We start from the raw sequence: 18297 nt of genomic DNA, 5'->3' as shown, positions 1-18297 counted from the left end.
TTGAGTTTACATTGATTGAATCTCCAGAATGACACCATCAGAAATGTATGACTATTGCACTTTTTTTGGTAGAAAAGTTGTTTGTCGCATTCGGAAACTCAGATCAACAAAAGAATGGCTTTCAGACACTTTGTATCTGTGGTCCCACTTTTTCCTTAAAGTGTTCCAGGGCTCCATGTGAACATCCTCTTTCAGGGCTGATCTCTATGTGTCATTGTAGCAGCTATGTTCTCCAGAGGAGGTTTGTGGGAGAGACGGACCTCTAATGACCTGATGAGGGGTCAGATGTCATGTATACTAAGCTGGAGGCTGTAGTGATAGTGTGTGTTGCACACCAAAGGGTTCTTTCAACATGGGACTTGAGTGGGAATATCCTTCCTGTTGGGGGCTGATCAGAATTCTTCTGCACTGCCATTAAATTCATAGTTTCCCAAAGCCAAACCTTCAAAAATCATTATTAAGGGACACACTTAGCATAGACTAGAAGACACATTGTCTATAGGCAGTTTTCAAGTGTTAATTTTTCATTTTGTGGTTTGATACAAGTTTGAATAAAGTCTCTATCCTATAAACGAAATTGCTGCACAAACTGAAATGAAACTTATGCAGTCATATCACTTTTTTTTACTCACAAACTCGTAAACTCTGCAAAATAACTTTGTTCGTTCTTGAAGTACAAAATCTTTTGTATCCAACTTTCCTGTGCGGTGAATAGATTTGCTGTTTTTGATTGACACCTACTTTGAACTTACAGAAGAATGGCTTACAGATAGATGCAATTTATTTGCACTATTCACAGTTCTTTCTGGAAATTTAAAAATCTATTTAACAGTTTAAAATCTATTTAAACTCATGAAGTGATGCAGATGGGTCTGTTCATAATTTAGGCAGAATAATGCTAGATGATACATGATTTCTTTTCAAAAAGTGGAAATTCAGCCACAGTTCAAGCTGGTGCACAGGGAATAATGTTGCTCTGCGATTGTGCTCTGAACTTCAATGATAACCAGCAACATTGTAGACACAGGTCTCAGAGGGGGTCATTAGCGTGTGTGGGATTGTGATGTATAAAGGTTATTCCAGCTGCTGGGAGCTCAAAGGGACTTATGATGAATTTGTGTTGATTTGTGTTGTGAGTTGTTCCTTCAATATGTCCTCCTCAGCTCAATGTGGCAGTGAAGTGTCTAAAGACAGATGTGCTCAACCAACCAGATGCTCTGGATGACTTCATCTGTGAGGTCAATGCCATGCACTCTCTTGACCACCAGAACCTCATCCGTCTCTACGGAGTCGTCCTCACACACCCCATGAAGATGGTGAGTGAGTGTGCATGATCACGTCTAAATCAAATTGGTGCCAAAGACAGAGTGTTTAAGTATCAAGGTCTTGAGAAGGGAGGGGTGAGCTAAAATAAGGCTTGACATTTGCATGCTCTCTTAGACTCATTATTTGCTGACACTGACTTCTGGAGTTATTCCTGATTGGCAGTGTTTATTGTCTCCAATGGCAAGATGCTTCTTGTCAGATCACTTTTTCAGTTGTTATGAAATGAAACTTAATATTGTGACCCTCTTCTTCCCCTGCTTTTCTTCCCTGAATGACCCTCTTTATTACCCTACTTTCTCTAAGTGACTGAGCTTGCGCCTCTCGGCTCCATGCTGGATCGCTTGCGAAAGACCCTGGGCCATTTCCTCATTTCCACTTTGTGTCACTACACCATCCAGATATCCAATGGCATGGCCTACCTAGAGTCCAAACGCTTCATCCACCGAGACCTGGCCGCCAGAAACATCCTCCTGGCTTCCAGTGAGCAAGTTAAAATCGGTGACTTCGGACTGATGAGGGCGCTGCCTAAGAATGATGACCATTACGTCATGCAAGAGCATCGCAAAGTCCCATTTGCCTGGTAAGGGAGAGGGTTGGAGGGAATGGATATATATTTACAATTTAAGTGTTTGTTTGCATGTGGTGTGAATCTTTTGAGAAGGGATACGAAGAGCTTTAAATGATTTGGTGATTTTGTTTGTACGCAGTGACAGGCCAGAGCTCAGGATTCAGATTGAATTTGAATTAGGTCATTGTTTGTGGCCCTTGATTTGATTAAATGAACTGTGCATGATCCTCATGTCATTTTCCCCCTTGTTGAGCAGGTTATTTACGGCATTTTATTCTACTGACCTTATTTTTACATGGTGGTGTTTTTTTTTTTTTTCTTACATAGGTGTGCTCCAGAAAGCCTGAAGACACGCACGTTTTCTCACGCCACAGACACATGGATGTTTGGTGTGACACTTTGGGAAATGTTTACCTACGGTCAGGAGCCGTGGCTGGGTCTAAATGGTAGTCAGGTACCCCTCCTCATACACTCTGAATTTCAAATTAGTCATAAACATCTGCCTAATAAAAGACCGGCTTTGATATTTGACAGTAATTCCAAAAATCAGACGTTTAGAGCATAATATTGAATTTGATTCTCAATGGCGATCATTATTGCATTTATTTACTGGGTAAGACAATCATGAGAAAAAAATAAAATATGTGTTTGTGACAGATCCTCCACAAAATAGATAAGGAGGGTGAAAGACTGCCTAAGCCGGAGGACTGTCCTCAGGACATCTATAATGTCATGATGCAGTGTTGGGCTCAGAAACCAGATGACAGGCCCACCTTTGTGGCTCTAAGGGAATTTCTAGTGGAGACCATGCCTACAGACATGAGGGCCCTGCAAGATTTTAATGAGCCTGACAAGCTTCAAATCCAGATGAATGATGTCATTACCATCATAGAGGGCAGGTGAGCTCTTATACCATAGATCATAATAGGGCTTATGGGTTTATGATTGATATGACACATTCATATTATAGTGAATGATTTTAGGACAGAAAAATCTGAAAACAAGTCTACCCCATTGGTTCCTGGTGTTTACATAATTTTTCCAGACATTCATGATTTACTAGATAAAAATAAGGAATAATAATTTTTAATTTTTCACAACTATTATCCAAAACAATATTCAGTTTGGCATAACTAGAAAAATGTATGTTCCTTATAAAAATGCCCATGGAAATTAAAAGGATAGTACACCCCCCAAAAAATAAAAAATATATATGTATTTGTTTTCTTTTACTTAAGTTTAAGTATCTGTATGTGTTTTATTTCCAAAAAGTTATAGGTAGATATTGACATATGAACACAAACAAATTTAACTCAGTTACCAACATTCTTCAAAATATCTTCTTTTGTGCTCAACAGAATTCAGGTTTAGAACAACATTAAGGTTGAGTAAATAATGACAGTGATAATGAAAAGTGAATTCTCATTTTTGGGTGAACTATCCCTTTAAAAATGTGATTAATTTGCTTGCCTTCTCCAGGTCTAGAAATAACACTTCTAAAATGTTCTCATATAATCAGCTGTTCCAAGATTGTGAGAATTCTGGTTCTTCAAAGGAAACAGTTGTTGAGGGGGTGAATTAAAATAAGAAATATCTTGATTTTTAAATGTTTTATTTAAATGTTTAAAAATCTTGTCTTTATATTATTTAAAATAAGACAAAAATAGAATGAAATTAAAGTCATCTTGAGGCCCCCTTGGAAGTCTGTTCTAGACCTACAGATGGGAATTGTAATGAATTTAATTCTGGTTCAATAATTGCTCCAACTGATACAGTGTTATTGATTCACTAACAAGGATCTGCTCATATGATTCACTCTTTCAGGAACCACACAATACTGGTTGCAAAAGCAGTTCAAGAACTTACACCTCTTTAATGAAGCAGCCAAATAAGAGAATTGCTAAGTTTTTGTCTTCAAACAGTCTTTGTGTGTCCTGCAGGGCAGAGAACTACTGGTGGAGAGGTCAGAACAAGCATACCCTAAAGGTTGGTCAGTTTCCCAGGAATACAGTCACATCAGTGGCAGGTCTTTCTGCACATGACATAAGCCGTCCACTGAAGAACAGTTTCATTCACACGGGCCATGGAGACACTAACCCTCACCGCTGCTGGGGCTTTCCTGACAGGATCGATAAGTGAGTCTCTTAATAGTAATCTCACATGTACATTCTGTATTTTCTGTAGTTTTTATTGCATTCTTTGAAATAATGAGTTTTAATTGGTAATTCTATAAATATTCAAAATTCTAAATATTCAATAAAACTTTGGCTAATTGATTGCATCACTGGCTGACCAATGTATCGTTCTATCGCTGGTTTAAACATATGTCTGTATCACAGTGACATTATTGGTTTTGTGTGTTATGTAACCAATGTTCTCACAAAACATGATCATGTTCTGCTAACCTCCCACAGAACTACACCTCTCTTTTAATAAGCTGTTCACAAAACTACAGCACATTTTAATAAATGCCACATAAATATAGATCAGAGTAGGGCTCCCTGAGATGAAAGAGGAAATAATAGCTAACTTGTTCATTTGTAGTGAGCACTAGCATGCAAAGTGTAACTCTATAGACTAGAGAGCTTGCAGCAGCAGTTGTATAATGTCTTCATTGAGTGAGATGTAATCTTGCAGGTCACACACTGAATGGACAGATAATTCTGTCATGGCCAATAAGTAAAGTGCCACTTTCATGATCATGGAGCCTCTGCCCAAGTATTTGCACATGAGGACAGCATTTAAGCACTTTGCTTCATCAGCACAAGGTGGCAGTAGAACACAGTTCACTCTGTTTTTACCATAAACTTGGCTGCATCAACTGATATTGCAGCTGTAAATACCTCCATAAAACATCCAGTGAAATATTACGGCTGCTGTTAAAATCTGATATGTCTTTTTACTACTTTGGTCATACAGTGTCATTAAATCTTCGTTTGGCAGTTTGGAGTTCCAGAGCCTGTTTTTCTTGTAAACTTAAGTCTAAGAAATGGTCTTCTAGATACACTGATGGACTACTAAATGCTTCTGTCATTCTGTTTCTTTTGCAGTCTATATCTTGGGAATCCCATGGATCCTCCAGATGTGCTGGGGCTTGAGCTGAACTCTGCCCGACCAACTCAACTCCCTGGACGCACTAAGAGTGAGCAAATGCCTTTCAATTAGTAAAGTGCAAACATTAATAAACAGGCTTTCCAAACTAGGCAGCACAACTGTTTTACTGATAAGAAATGTTTCTTCTCACTCAAATTTGTAAATGCCGCTATGAGCTAAAACCTAGAACAGAAAAGGTTAATAGACATTGTGATGAAGTCTGATGAAAAGCTTTTAGGCGCGAAACATACAGTAGGTGGACATCCAAAACGTTGTTTCTACCGCCGCTCGTACCGCCGCCGTGGCGTCTGCAAAGTGCATTTGCAGCTTTTGACCGTTGAGTGGCGCTTTAATCACAAGTTTTCAAACAAGCGCATCAAAACACATTTTCACAAATAGACGTCAGATTTGCCTCACCGAAGTGTTATATTTGACTGCAGTCGGGGAAAATGAAAGAAAAAATATTTAATATTCAAAGATGAAAGTTTAGTCCTTATGAAGATATGTGCGTTTCTTAGAACGAATTCAAGCAGGATAAATGTCAAGCCTATGAGCCTGTGCTTATATTTTCTCTACACCATATTTTAGATTTGACACGTTTAAATAGTGTGCAGTATTATTTATATAATATGAATTATGTGTTATATTATTAAAAAGAAAATGTGGTTTACTTTGCATCGGAGCATTAAAAGTGGTAGCCTATTGTGAGCTAGGGTTGCGTGTTTTATAAATTATTTTCTTTATTTTAGTAAAACGTGAGGCACTGTATAATTTCGCTCCCATTTTTTAGGCCTAATTAAATCAAGAAACGAATAAATTAAACCTGCACGATTTAACTAAATCATTGCAACTCTATAGAATGGATGGATATTAATAAAACGTCCTCACTTATCAACAAAGTGCACACGATATAAAAAAAATATTTAGGGATATTAATTAATTGACAACTTCAGTGATTTTAAATGGAGTCTTCTTTACTTGCTTTCATATAATTTAAGTAAAGTAAAATTAAATAAATAAAATGAATAAATAAATTGCAGCCGCATTTAAATGCAGGTTTGTATAATATTCCGTAAAATATCAGTGCAAGATTTGCTCTGCATGATGCTGAGTGCACGCAGCATTTATTGTTATTTGTCTACATGTTTTATCTTCATTACAAATCTTGTTTGGTTTTATTTTGGATAATTGCATGTAAAAAATTATTTACTTTGTAATGCATATGCAAAATGTGAATTATTATTCATATTCAAGTGTTTTGTGCAAAAATTATTAATGCGCATGCATGACAGGGAGGCGCCCTCTCGATCACGTGATTTTTTTTCCTAATAATGAAATAATTGAAAATTGTGGTGTCTCACATACATGAGAAATATATCTACAGAAAGCTTGAAATGTCTTTTAAACGAATCAATTCAAAAAGAAAGCATTATGTAATCTGTGAAGGTTGTATTTCTCTTTAAAGGCGCGTCCATGTGGAGAGAGTCAGCACTGTGAATTTCATCTTGCAGCCGACAAGAAAACATTTGTTTATTAATAAATAATTAAAATGTCTCCTTTTTCATAATTATTAGGCTACTTCTGCCTGTGCTTTGTTACAAACTTAATGCATGTGGAATATATTAAGGCTGGATTATAGTTGTAAATTTAATATAAACTTGCGATTAGTTGAATAATGACAAATGAACGACTAGTAACTAGAAAAATCTTACGTGGGAAGCAGACCTACCAGGGGTTCCCAAACTTTTCCATTCCACGACCCACCTAGACAAGTATAATCTATTTCACGACCCACCAAAAAATGTGAGATAAAAAAGACATTTTTTTTAGCCTAATCTTAATTAAAAGTTTGATATGACAGAAATTAAGTATTTAAGAAAAATAACCATTTTATTTTATTGTACAACTGGAAAATTTCCCTATAATATTTAAGTTTTTTTTTTTTTGTTTACAGATGTTAAAATATGAAAGTCCATAAAAACGTGAAACAGGCTAACTCCAATGAACTGTATTCAGCGCTGGGTGTTGTTAAACTCAGCGCGGGGTTCAGCGCAGAAAATGCTTTCATGGTCCTTCCGTGTGTGTGTAAGGGAGAGCGGTGCACAATCCAATACTTTTTTAGGAAAGCATAAGAAGTAAAGCAGAACTAAATAAAACAGTTTGGAGATTAAAATAATTGTGAAATAGTTAAAAAATAATTAACAGATGCATCTCATTTTAAATAAACACTAAAAAACGAGATTACTTCAGTCAGAAATTTGCTTTTGCAGTGGTTAAATAAATGTTCAGCAATATCTTTAAAAGATTTTTGAACTTTGACACATTTTTTTTTCTCTATATAGAGATGATATGTCAAGGAAATATTGCGAAATTTTGTACATTTTGTTATGTGGAAATGTTTAAATCTTGTAGTGTTACAATTAACCCTGCGTTTATGCCCTGCTCACCCCGTACATGTGAAATGCTTTTTACAGTCTGTTTCCCGAACGAAAACAGTGCAGTTCAAACAGACGATAGAAATGAATGAACATAGCCTACCTGAAACCATTTCCGTAACATTTGCATTTTCTGATGTATGCAATCTCATGCAGAATACAGCGCATTGAAGTGAGCAAGTTTTTTCTTATTAATAATGCGGACCGATTGAACCTTTTAATAATGACGTTGCTCTGAGACCCTCACTGTAATTACAACTCGTGCGCGACCGTGCTTCAAAACATGCAACGCATGTTTTAAATCGCGGACTTAATTGCAATTCGAAAATCACACTAAGGATATCTCAATTTGTGAATAATGTTGGTAGGCTATATTGTGCAGCCCTAGACTGAACTGTGTGAGTGTGCGTGTCATTTAAACGCAAATTTAGCTGCAGCCAAGTGACTGTGGGACCCACCTTGCTCCATTGTCCCACAAGTAGTCAACATTTGAAGTGATCAAACCTTTCTTTAAAGTTGTCCTAAAACCTGTTCTGCAAGTTTGAAACCCTCATAAGACTGTCCATATGAAAGAGCAAGAAAATTCACACCTTTATAAAATCTCGACCCCCACAAGCTATACAGAACTACCCCCCAACCCCCTTCAGCTGAACTGAACTCGGTCTGTTTTTTGGCTTTGAGGAACGGTGTGTTGTCATGTTACTGGGTTGAAACATGCCTGCACTCACAGCAGCCCCTACACTTTTTATTCATTATTTTCCCGCAGCCCATATTATTATTTTCACTAGACCAAAATAATAACAAATTATCAATTGATAATTATTCATTATTTTTGCCAAAATCATTGTTATTTGTGAACGTAGGCGTTTGCGGAAGGCTTTAAGACCAAGCGGAATCCTCCGTAAGCTGCTCCGGCTTCACAGCGCGCGGCACTCGCACAAACTGACCCAGTCTGCCAGTATTCAGTCTGCCAGAAGGAAGACGTATTTCATTGTAAGTTAATGCTGTTAAATAGAGAGTAAAAAAAAAAAAAACCTAGTGTTGGCTATTCTTAAACTTGGAGCTCATTATATTGAAGTACAAATTCAAACACCAGAAGAAGCCTACACTCTCAGTGTCCTTTCATTGAAAAGTATGCATTTTATTTATTCACAGGCTATATGGTTGAAATAGTAATATTTTATTTGAAAACTTTAAGTGCCATTGTTTAAAAAAATGCATCAAATGTTTCATAGACCTTCAGTTGTCATGCTTTAAAATCCCATGCCATTTGTAATTTCACTGTATTTTTCACCTCCTAAATTACTACCCCAATTGTATAATGGTAAAATTTATTCAGACCGATGGCATTTTTTATGACATTATTTATTTTTATTTTTATTTTTAGAATAGGCTAATTGTAACATAAATGGATGAATCAAAACAAATATAACTTTTTAACTGCAGGCAAATATAGGCCTATATTATTGTACATTACAAATATTTGGATCGTCCCTTATTTTATTAAAGCATAAATACTTATTTTCTTCAAGAATAAACATTATAAATAAATAATTAAAGAAAGAACCTCTATTAGCCCTTATTTGTAGGTTGTAGGAGATATGCGAGCGATTCATAGATTTAAAAAAGAAAAAAGTGGGTGCTTGGTTTCAGAAAACGAATACAGCTCGTAAAAATGCTATGATGAAAAAGTCATGCTAACTTATTAATTCATAGAAATAATTTAAGTAATTAAAACCTTTTTTATACTAGATTCAGCTTGAATTTCAATACTATTAAACTGACTTTAAAATCTCAAGGAGTTTATAAGTTGAAATGGTAAAATGTCACAGTGCATGCTAGCCTAAATGAACTTGTATCTTGTATAGTATCCGAAGACTTGATTGCATGTTAGCATAAAACTAACAATATAATTTTATTTTATTTTTATTTTTTTAAATGAACAATTCCTGTATAAAATGTGACAGCAACCTTTATATCAAACATTTTGAAATCGTCCACAGCTGAACATCACAGGAGGCAGACCTGAAGTTATATTTGTTTGTTCACGAAGTGAATGTGATGCACAAAGTCATTTTTAGATGCAATGGAAAAATAAAGCTGGATAAAAACATACACGAAAACCCGCTAAAAAATAAATTACATTTGTGAGAGTTGCATTTTATTACATTCAGAAATAATAATGGCAGGCCTAATAATGCTATAGGCTAATGTACCAACAGGACATTTTTAGTTCCCTTCACTTTACAAAAAATCCTTTAAATTTAAAAGATTTATCAGAACAGAACAAGAAGTACAAATATATAATTCTAATGGATAAATATAATTGCAGCAGGCTATATAATAATAAAGGCTTATAAACAACAACAAAAATAATAATAATTAAAAATAATTTAAAGCGATACATAAGGTTAGGCTTATCTCTCTCATTCGGGATAAATCCAAACATGTTGCCCATTTGAAGCTAAACTCTTATTCATTAGGTAAAATAGGCTTTGGATTTCACACGTGTTTCAGTATCGACGAAAAAAAAAAATCATAATTAGCAAAATTATGCCAAAGTGGACCGCTGCTCGCACCGCATGGCTCGGTGAATGACTGCTGTTTCCAATGAATATGTGCGCGTGAGGCACCAGCGCGATCAAAGTCACAATTCACAATTATTGGTCACACAGTAAAGGCATAATTCAAAAATGCTAAGTTTTAGCAGTTTGAAAAATCAAGAATAATAACAGAGTTAATAAGAATTATTTGTAAATGCTGGACCGTTCTCATTTCGGTCTGCAAATGGAACCTGAAGATTATTATTATTATTATATTATTATTATTATTATTATTAGTTATTATTAACAAAGAATGAACCGAAATGAAAACATTTTAATCCGTGTATATATATATATATATATATATATATATATATATATATATATATATATATATATATATATATATATATATATATATAATGACTGTTAAATATATATATATAATGACTGTTTTTGATGAGTAGACTGTAGCCTAAGACTATCCTATTTTTTAATGGCTTTTAAGGATGTTATAATGTATATTATAATGTTATTGTTGTTTTACGTCTTCCTTTCATTTTACAATTACATTCAGTTCACAATCCGTCCCTTTGCGCCACCTGGCGGTAGTTTCGTGAATGATTTTAACACGCGACTGATTTGCAGTTAACGCCACGGCCCTGTGGCGGCAGTACGCGTGGCGGTATTACCCATTTTGGTTGTCTACCTACTGTAGCAAATAAACTGCAGATCTGAGAGTGTTCTGAATTTTTTATTGACAAATCAGTTTGAATTTTAAATCGGTTAAATCATTTAAATGCTTATCTAGAAATCATAAACGCTGGAAAGTAATTAATTTTTTTAAAAAGTGTGGGAACCCTGTAATCCAAGACCCCACTTGAAATTATTAACTCCAAAAAATAACTCCAACCTCTTAAATTAAAAACAAAAATATTTTTGCCATTTTCAGTTCACTGCTTCTTTAATACAGGTCCTTATGCTTTGTGCTTTTTTATTCTCTCTCTGTTATGTACTTATTGTTCTTATTGTTATGTTGTTGTTTTTCGTTTTCCAACCTGCTTTTTTCCATATGCTATCTTTTACTTGCTTGCTTGCTCTGCAGAGGAGCCTCCCCCTAGGCCCCCTCAGCCATCTTTGCTGGTTAAGAGTAAGTCTGGACGCTCAGTTCAGTTTAAGCACTGCTCATGCCCCCTCTGTTCACTCCTAGCACCCCTCCTCAAAGGTACAGCACATCTGTATTTCATGCATTAGTGTTTGCTCTTTCACTCCCTCTATTTCTCTCTCAGTTACTTCAGTTTTTTAGTTATCTGTCATGTGTTTACTCTGATTTCATGCACTGACACGATGTTTGGTAAACAGTCGATCCCATAGTACCCATTTTTTCTCTAAATGATGCTGGTTAGAGAGCTGGTAGTCAGCAAGGGATCTGTAAATCTCTCTAAGAACTGGCCCGCATTTCACTGACTTGAAAGTTGAATGATGACATAACTATGTTGCTACATGTTGTACTCTGTCTACAAACATGGTGGCCTATACCAACATACAAAAAGTACCATATTAATGTATTTACATATTTTGCTCATATTACAATGCTGTTACATTCTTTATTTTTTATTAGTAGAGACATAGACTTGTTACATTTTCATTTTACTCAACTGAATGTGAGTGGGTCAATGAAACACTTATTTGTACTTTTTGACTTTAGGATTAGTTAAGTTAATATTGCATTTTCATTTAACATGTCATTCCTTTTTATTATTTATGTATTTATTTATTTATTTAAAAAAAATGGAGATCAAATAATAATTTGTAGATACCGGCAATATTGTCACAAACCCAACATGTCAATCTTTTCTGTAATTATTGTAGTTGGATTTTTGTCGGATGTGATAGTTTGTGTATGTGGAAGTTGTGTTTTTATTTAGTTTGTGGTCTTGATCTTGCCTCGTCGGTGCTTCCTTGGGGCCAAGGGCAGAGTTTCTCCGCGGCTGGAGAGTGTCAGCGCCGTGGATCATTTCATAAAGTTAACAGCTATAATACCAGCATTAAAGACTTTTAATATAATTTTAGTTCAAAACTCACTTTCAGACAGCAGCGAGTGTTTGAAATGACTTGATCCGATGTGGACTATTATCACCATACAAGGCAGAAATATTTATAAGCGATTCAAAAGACTATGCATGCTAGCCATTGGCGTTACCATAGTGAACATGGTAAATATGACCGCTTGAAGAAATCAGGCGTCAGCTTCTTATTCTCTATCACAATCATGTTTTTTAGTAACATATTTTATCTGTCATAAGTCTTGTCTTGAGATTTTAGCTCCGCATATGTCATAAAAATATGTTTTTTGTTCGGGAGCTTTTATAAAAATATAGAAATTATCATTCTTTCTAAATGTGAGGTATATACTGTGACTACAAATAAACAGAAACAGACTCGACTACATAAGTAGGCTATGTTCATACCGCTTTATTTCTGTGTGACTAATTTTCAATCCTGATAAATTAATTCATTATGATCAATGTATCACTTATTATTGTAAAACATCAATGCTTTTGGATTAAAATTTTTAACAATGCATGCAAACAAACAGCCGGTTTTATCATGTTCGTTTTTTGATCACGCTAGTTCCAGTGACTTATATCTTATTAGTTTTCTGATAACTTCTCTTTGTTGGTAAAATTATGGGGTTGCGTGACGTTGTTCCTGAGAGGCGTGTAAATGGTGGGTTTTAGTGAAGCGCAGCGGAGCTTCTGGCCCGACGGTGGAAACGCAGCGTGATTTTGGCCTCGGTGCTACGGGTCCGAGGGTATTAGCCCTGCCCCCGGCCCATTTAAAGCACTGGCTCGCACTGGCCCGACAGTGGAAAAGCGGCTAATGAGACCATGTTAATCCGCATAACCTATACCTTTGGTAGAATTGCTTAGGGCTGGCTTCTACCCAAGTGATCGTGAAGACACAGTATGAGACATGTTAGTTTTCATTAATATCTCTGGAGGAATGTTAAGTTTACTTTACCTTCATGACTGTTCTAATGTGTGCTCATATTTTAACACTGAAATATATTTCTTCTGTTTTACTGTTCCTGTCTTTAAATTACATTTCAAGCTCAACAGCATTTGTTTACAATTGTTTTTGTCATGTGACTAGAACCCTCCTGCGATGCTGTTGCTGAGGATGAGGACCAAACTTCATCAGGCCTTCGGCGGCTCTCTTTGAAGAAGGGACTTAAGCTCAAACCAGCTGCTTGGGTCTTTGCTACCAAAATAGGTGATTGTTCCACATACAGTGTGCGGACTCCAGGGGACAGCACTCCGACAGAAGTCTCTCTCATAGACTTTGGAGAAGAGTTTCCATTGACCACACCTTCACCCTCTCCTGTCGTGGAGCTTCAGATCCCAACCCTGGCTAAACTGGCACTTGAAGAAGAGAACATTATAGACAGAACTCCTCCTCAGAGCCCCTCACGCTCTCTACCCTGCCCCCTTCACCCTACCCCAGTGGTGGACTGGGATGCCCGGCCCCTCCCTCCACCCCCAGCCTATGACGATGTAGCACAAGATGAGGATGACTTTGAAGTGAACTCCATCAACAGTGCAGAACGTGAAGCTGATGAACCATGCTCTCCACGTACATCCTGCACTCCTACTGGAGAATTTAAATCTCATGTAGAAGACAATTTATTTTTGCCCTGCAGGCAGAGCAATGGCAACACTTTCTTGCAGTCTGCTGAGATCTTCCAAGAGCTGCAGCAGGAGTGTATGAGGCACCTCAATGTACCTGTGACCTCTACCAGCCCTGGTCAGGAGCCACACCGCCAGATAGTCCTAACCTTTTCTGAGGACAAACCCCAGATACCACCACGTATCCCCATACCACCTCGTCCAGTTAAACGTGCAGGTGGCGATTATGCTCGCTGGTCTGGTGAGCTGTCTCCAATCTCTGGAAATGAGGATCATAAGGAGAGTCCACCACAGATTCCACCACGAGATCCCCTCTCGGGCTCTCGCACACCAAGTCCACATGTGGGCTCCCCTCAGACTAGATTCAGCCTCTGGTTAGCTTCTTGGGCTTTTGGACAATAATACCTCTCCACCTCACCTGCTAAACTAATGCCAACCACTCAGAGTTTCGCCTCCGATCCTAAATATGCTGCTCCTAAGGTCATACAGGCACAGGGCAAAGATAAGGAGCCAGCAAAAGGGCCCTGCATTCTGCCTATCGTACGTGATGGCAAGAAGGTCAGCAACACACACTACTACCTCCTGCCTGAAAGGCCTCCATATCTGGACCGCTACGATAAGTTCTTCAAAGAGGCGGAGCGTGGTGAAGAAAAGAAGCAGGTAAACACAGCCACTGTCAAGCCCATGGTTCATCAACAAGGGGAGCTTAAGTCAAATTTTTCCTTCAATAACACCAGCAGTCTGACAGGCTTTGGATATAGAGGGGGGCTGAAGAACTCTCTCAGCCTGTGCCGAGTAAGCTGTGATGGCTCATTTAACAGGGCTGACAGCACCAGCAACCATGACAAAGTCAAACTGGTGAGAGATTTGAAGATTTACATTAAAAAGATTTATGTTATTACTTGTTGTTTTCTTGAAACTTTTGTATGCATCCAATATAAGCCGTCATGTTCTTTTTTATGGCAGAATGATTCTTGAGTGGCTTGGGCTGGCTGTGTGGTGTTTTAATTGTAGGAACTTGGTATTTGACCAGAGTAATTATCATTTATTCATATTGTGGCATGCTGACAGACCATAGTTCTGATCATATTTTTCCAAAACCGACATTTTCTAAATGGATAACTCCATTAAAGGGTTAGTTCACCTAAAAATGAAAATTAGCCCATAAATTACTAACCATAAAGTCATCCTAGGTGTATATGATTTTCTTTTTTCAGACGAATCCAGTTAGAGTTATATTAAAAATTGTCTTTAATCTTTCAAGCTGTTTCATGTCACTCAGCGGGTGTTGCATGCATCAGTCCAAAAGAAGTTAAATAAAAAGCGCCCATCCATAAAAAAAAGTCTCACATGGCTCCGGGGGGTGAACAAAGGCCTTCTGTAGTGAATCGATGCATTTTTGTAAGAAAAATTTCCATATTCTAAATGTAATAATCACTTTAATGTAGTTTGCACTCACTGTTGTACACAGAAGCAGATCTGGTTGGATGACGTTTGGAGGTTGGCTTTGCGCATGCCGCTCAGAAGTGACGACGCGGAAGCGCAGGGGAGAGATCAAAACAAAACAATGTCACTAATTAGAAGTACAAAACAAGGATTTGTAAAGAAGAATGTCAGAGTATTCCGATATAAAATAATAGAAGACTGGGTTTCCTTTGCTCCTGTTAACAAACCTTGGTTTTCATGAGACTCACCGACGCTTGCGCAGTGCCGACCTCATACGTCATCAGCCCGGAGCTGCTTTTGTGTAAAACTATTGGCGCAAGCTAATTTAAAGTGATTATTACATTTCGCTACAGAAGAACATCGATTTGCTACAGAAGAAATCCCCGCTAAATACACTGTCGTTTTGCACTGCAGACTGCAAAGTGTTTACACTAAGTGCAGTATAGCCCGCCTTGTTGGCAAAGGCTATTTACACTAACTCCACCCACCACTGTCTAATTGGGACAGACAAAATAACAACAGGAACCAATTTGACCACCAGTAGAGTGGAGCGGAAAGTAAAGACAGTGTATTTAGCTTTTAATGCAACCGAATCGAGTTCAGATCTGCATATATAGCATATAGTCTATTATTTTTTTTAGGAAGCTGTGCATTGTTTTGCATCATTAGCTTAGACATGCATGCTAATGTCACACTTTTTTTTGGTCAGTTATCTGGAGTCTCCTGTATAAGGGAGTCAGAGTTTGTTTTAATGATGTTCCCCATCAGTCACCGATTCAGTTCCATAATAGCCTCAGTGATTGCCAGTGTAGGCTGTAGTACAGAAATGAAGTTTGAAAAGGAGCTATCTTTTAAACAAATATACTATGTAGAATTTGGCTTACTTAACTATCTGTGATTATTCCAAAGCCAATCCTTTACAGACCATCTATGGATTTATAGTTATTAAGTTTTGCCCTGTTTAGGTGCAGGAGGCTGTCCATGGAGTAACAATTGAAGAATGTCAGACGGCTTTACAGAATCACAGCTGGAATGTACAGAAGGCTGTACACTACTTGAAGGTAACCGTCATCACAGCTATCATGATTCACTGGCTGGTTAGTGGTAATCTAATTGTAATTAAATCTATAAGTAATCAGACACAAAATGACACTGGAAATCTCCTTTCTCCTCTGCCTTTGGCACTGGAAGTATATCCATAATGTTTATGGAGGACCATTAAATTAAATTACTTAGTTAAATAAATTTTTTCCATTTTTCACATCTTTTGGTGCCCAGGTGGAGCAGCTCTTCTGTCTGGGCCTGAAGACAAGGGTGGAGTGTCATAAGATTCTAGAAATGTGTGACTGGAATCTGGAGTTAGCCAGCACACAATTGTTGGACTCTTATGGCCCAGTGAAGCTGAGGTAGGACGGTCTTTGGCTGTGTTTACACTGCAGGCCTTTGTGTTCAATTCTGAAAACATGGGGGACACTAAAAACAGCGTTTATGCGTTCACTTAAGCTGTGAATCATAAAACTGAAGAGAAATAAATAAATAAATAAATTATTTAAAGCTAAATTATTAGAACTGTGAGGCCACAATGTTGTTTGCACTTTGATTTTCTCCTTACTCAAGCTTTGTTTTTCTTCTCATTTCTCTATTCTTTGCTTTTGATCCCAGATGTTACAATTCTAGTTTCTTGAAGAGCAGAGTTTAACATCTACTTTGGTCCCCTATTACCAGCTTGTCTAGTTTCTTGAAGAGCTTGGTTTAAAATTTATTTTGTTATTTTTTTTTATAAATATTTCAGTTTCAGTTCCTGATTTTAAGACAATATTTCCTTATACAATTCAGAAATGCATTTCTGTGTTTATGAATTACATTTTGAAACATTTTAAAAGGAAACCAAGTAGAGCTTTATCAAAACATACAAAACAATACAAATATGAGTAAAAATCAAAACTAAAAAACAACCTAGACTAAAAAGTCTCTCAAATAACAGAAACTAGAACAGTGACAGGAAGGTTTCTGTACTTTTTTCTGTTGTAAGGCCAGTTCTTGCACCGTTTTTTTTTTTTTCTGATTGCAAAAAACAGAGGCAGACTCATAACTCCACTCACTGCCACTCAAAACACTACAATGCTTCTGCTTTAGTGTGTGTCTGTAGAGAGTGTATTTAAAACAGGTTGGTTTTTTTTTTCAGCTCGCAGGAACAATGTAATCTTGATACATACATGAAAATGCAGTTGGAAAGATGCAAACTTTTTTTCTGAATGTCCACAGTAAAAATAGAGTCTCATTTTAATAAACATTTAAACAAAGCCAGCCAATTCACAAAATACAAAATCCATACGAAATACAAAATACAAAATCCAAGCTGCAATTTTTAACATACAACAACTTTAATGCATCCAATGTGTAAACAATGATTTAAGCACTTAATTCAGCAGAGAAGTGACTACAATCAGTATATTTTAAACCCTGGTGACAGATTCTCACAAAGATTGGCTGCTGCATGGTGTTTTTTGCTTGATATTTGCAAGTCGAGCATCTCTGACCTTTTGGCCACTCTCAACACATTTCTATTTTCTTAACGCATCTTCAGTTTTATGATTCATGTTATATCTTTAATTCTGTAATCGTAATACATTTGGCATCAAATTGACACCACACTTCAAACAGCACAGAATTGTGATGGATGGCAATCTAAAGTGATGTATGTTACATGAATTCCAATATATTTAAAAATCATATTCCACTTGGTTTGTGCTGTACACTGAAAAGAAAGAAAAAAAAACAGATCTAGGTCACGTAATAGCAAAAAAAGAAAAGAAAAAAGACAATAATAAGAACAATTGGATGGCCCACTATTGCCTCCAGTCTGAAAATAGCCTCTATTGTTGTTCTATGCTGGCCCCTACAGGTAATTTAACCTCTCTAAATCTGTTTTTATGATATTTTTATCTAGTATTCCTTATAAATGGCTGATCTGTAGAATGAGCTTATCATTTTCCAGAAAACTTATGTTCTTAGTACCCAGTTCCCAAATAATATGATTCAGTTTGGGATGCTTTCCAACTTTGTCACATGCTGCTTTAAAAATTTAATTGAATTAATGTGCCATTAGTTTGAACGTATTGTAATCTAACGAAGGTGAAATCAACCCCTTGAACCAGTATAAGTGAAGAATTAAGCCTGCAGGAAGTGTTCCTAAA

General features: G+C 36.8%; 1 protein-coding gene across 1 annotated transcript in view; it reads left to right on the top strand.

Moving 5' to 3' along the window:
- Positions 1-18297, top strand: part of LOC109103277 (activated CDC42 kinase 1-like) — a 47499-nt gene that overhangs the window by 28355 nt on the left and 847 nt on the right. Inside the window, 10 exon segments of the mRNA XM_042768315.1 lie at positions 1164-1316; positions 1629-1906; positions 2222-2348; positions 2552-2793; positions 3835-4029; positions 4945-5036; positions 11071-11115; positions 13122-14512; positions 16066-16161; positions 16379-16506. Of these exon segments, the coding sequence (XP_042624249.1) occupies positions 1164-1316; positions 1629-1906; positions 2222-2348; positions 2552-2793; positions 3835-4029; positions 4945-5036; positions 11071-11115; positions 13122-14512; positions 16066-16161; positions 16379-16506 (2747 nt within the window).

The sequence above is a fragment of the Cyprinus carpio genome, chromosome A2 (genome assembly GCF_018340385.1).
Source record: "Cyprinus carpio isolate SPL01 chromosome A2, ASM1834038v1, whole genome shotgun sequence".
Taxonomy (NCBI): domain Eukaryota; kingdom Metazoa; phylum Chordata; class Actinopteri; order Cypriniformes; family Cyprinidae; genus Cyprinus; species Cyprinus carpio.
This window is presented reverse-complemented; position numbering and strand designations above follow the sequence as displayed.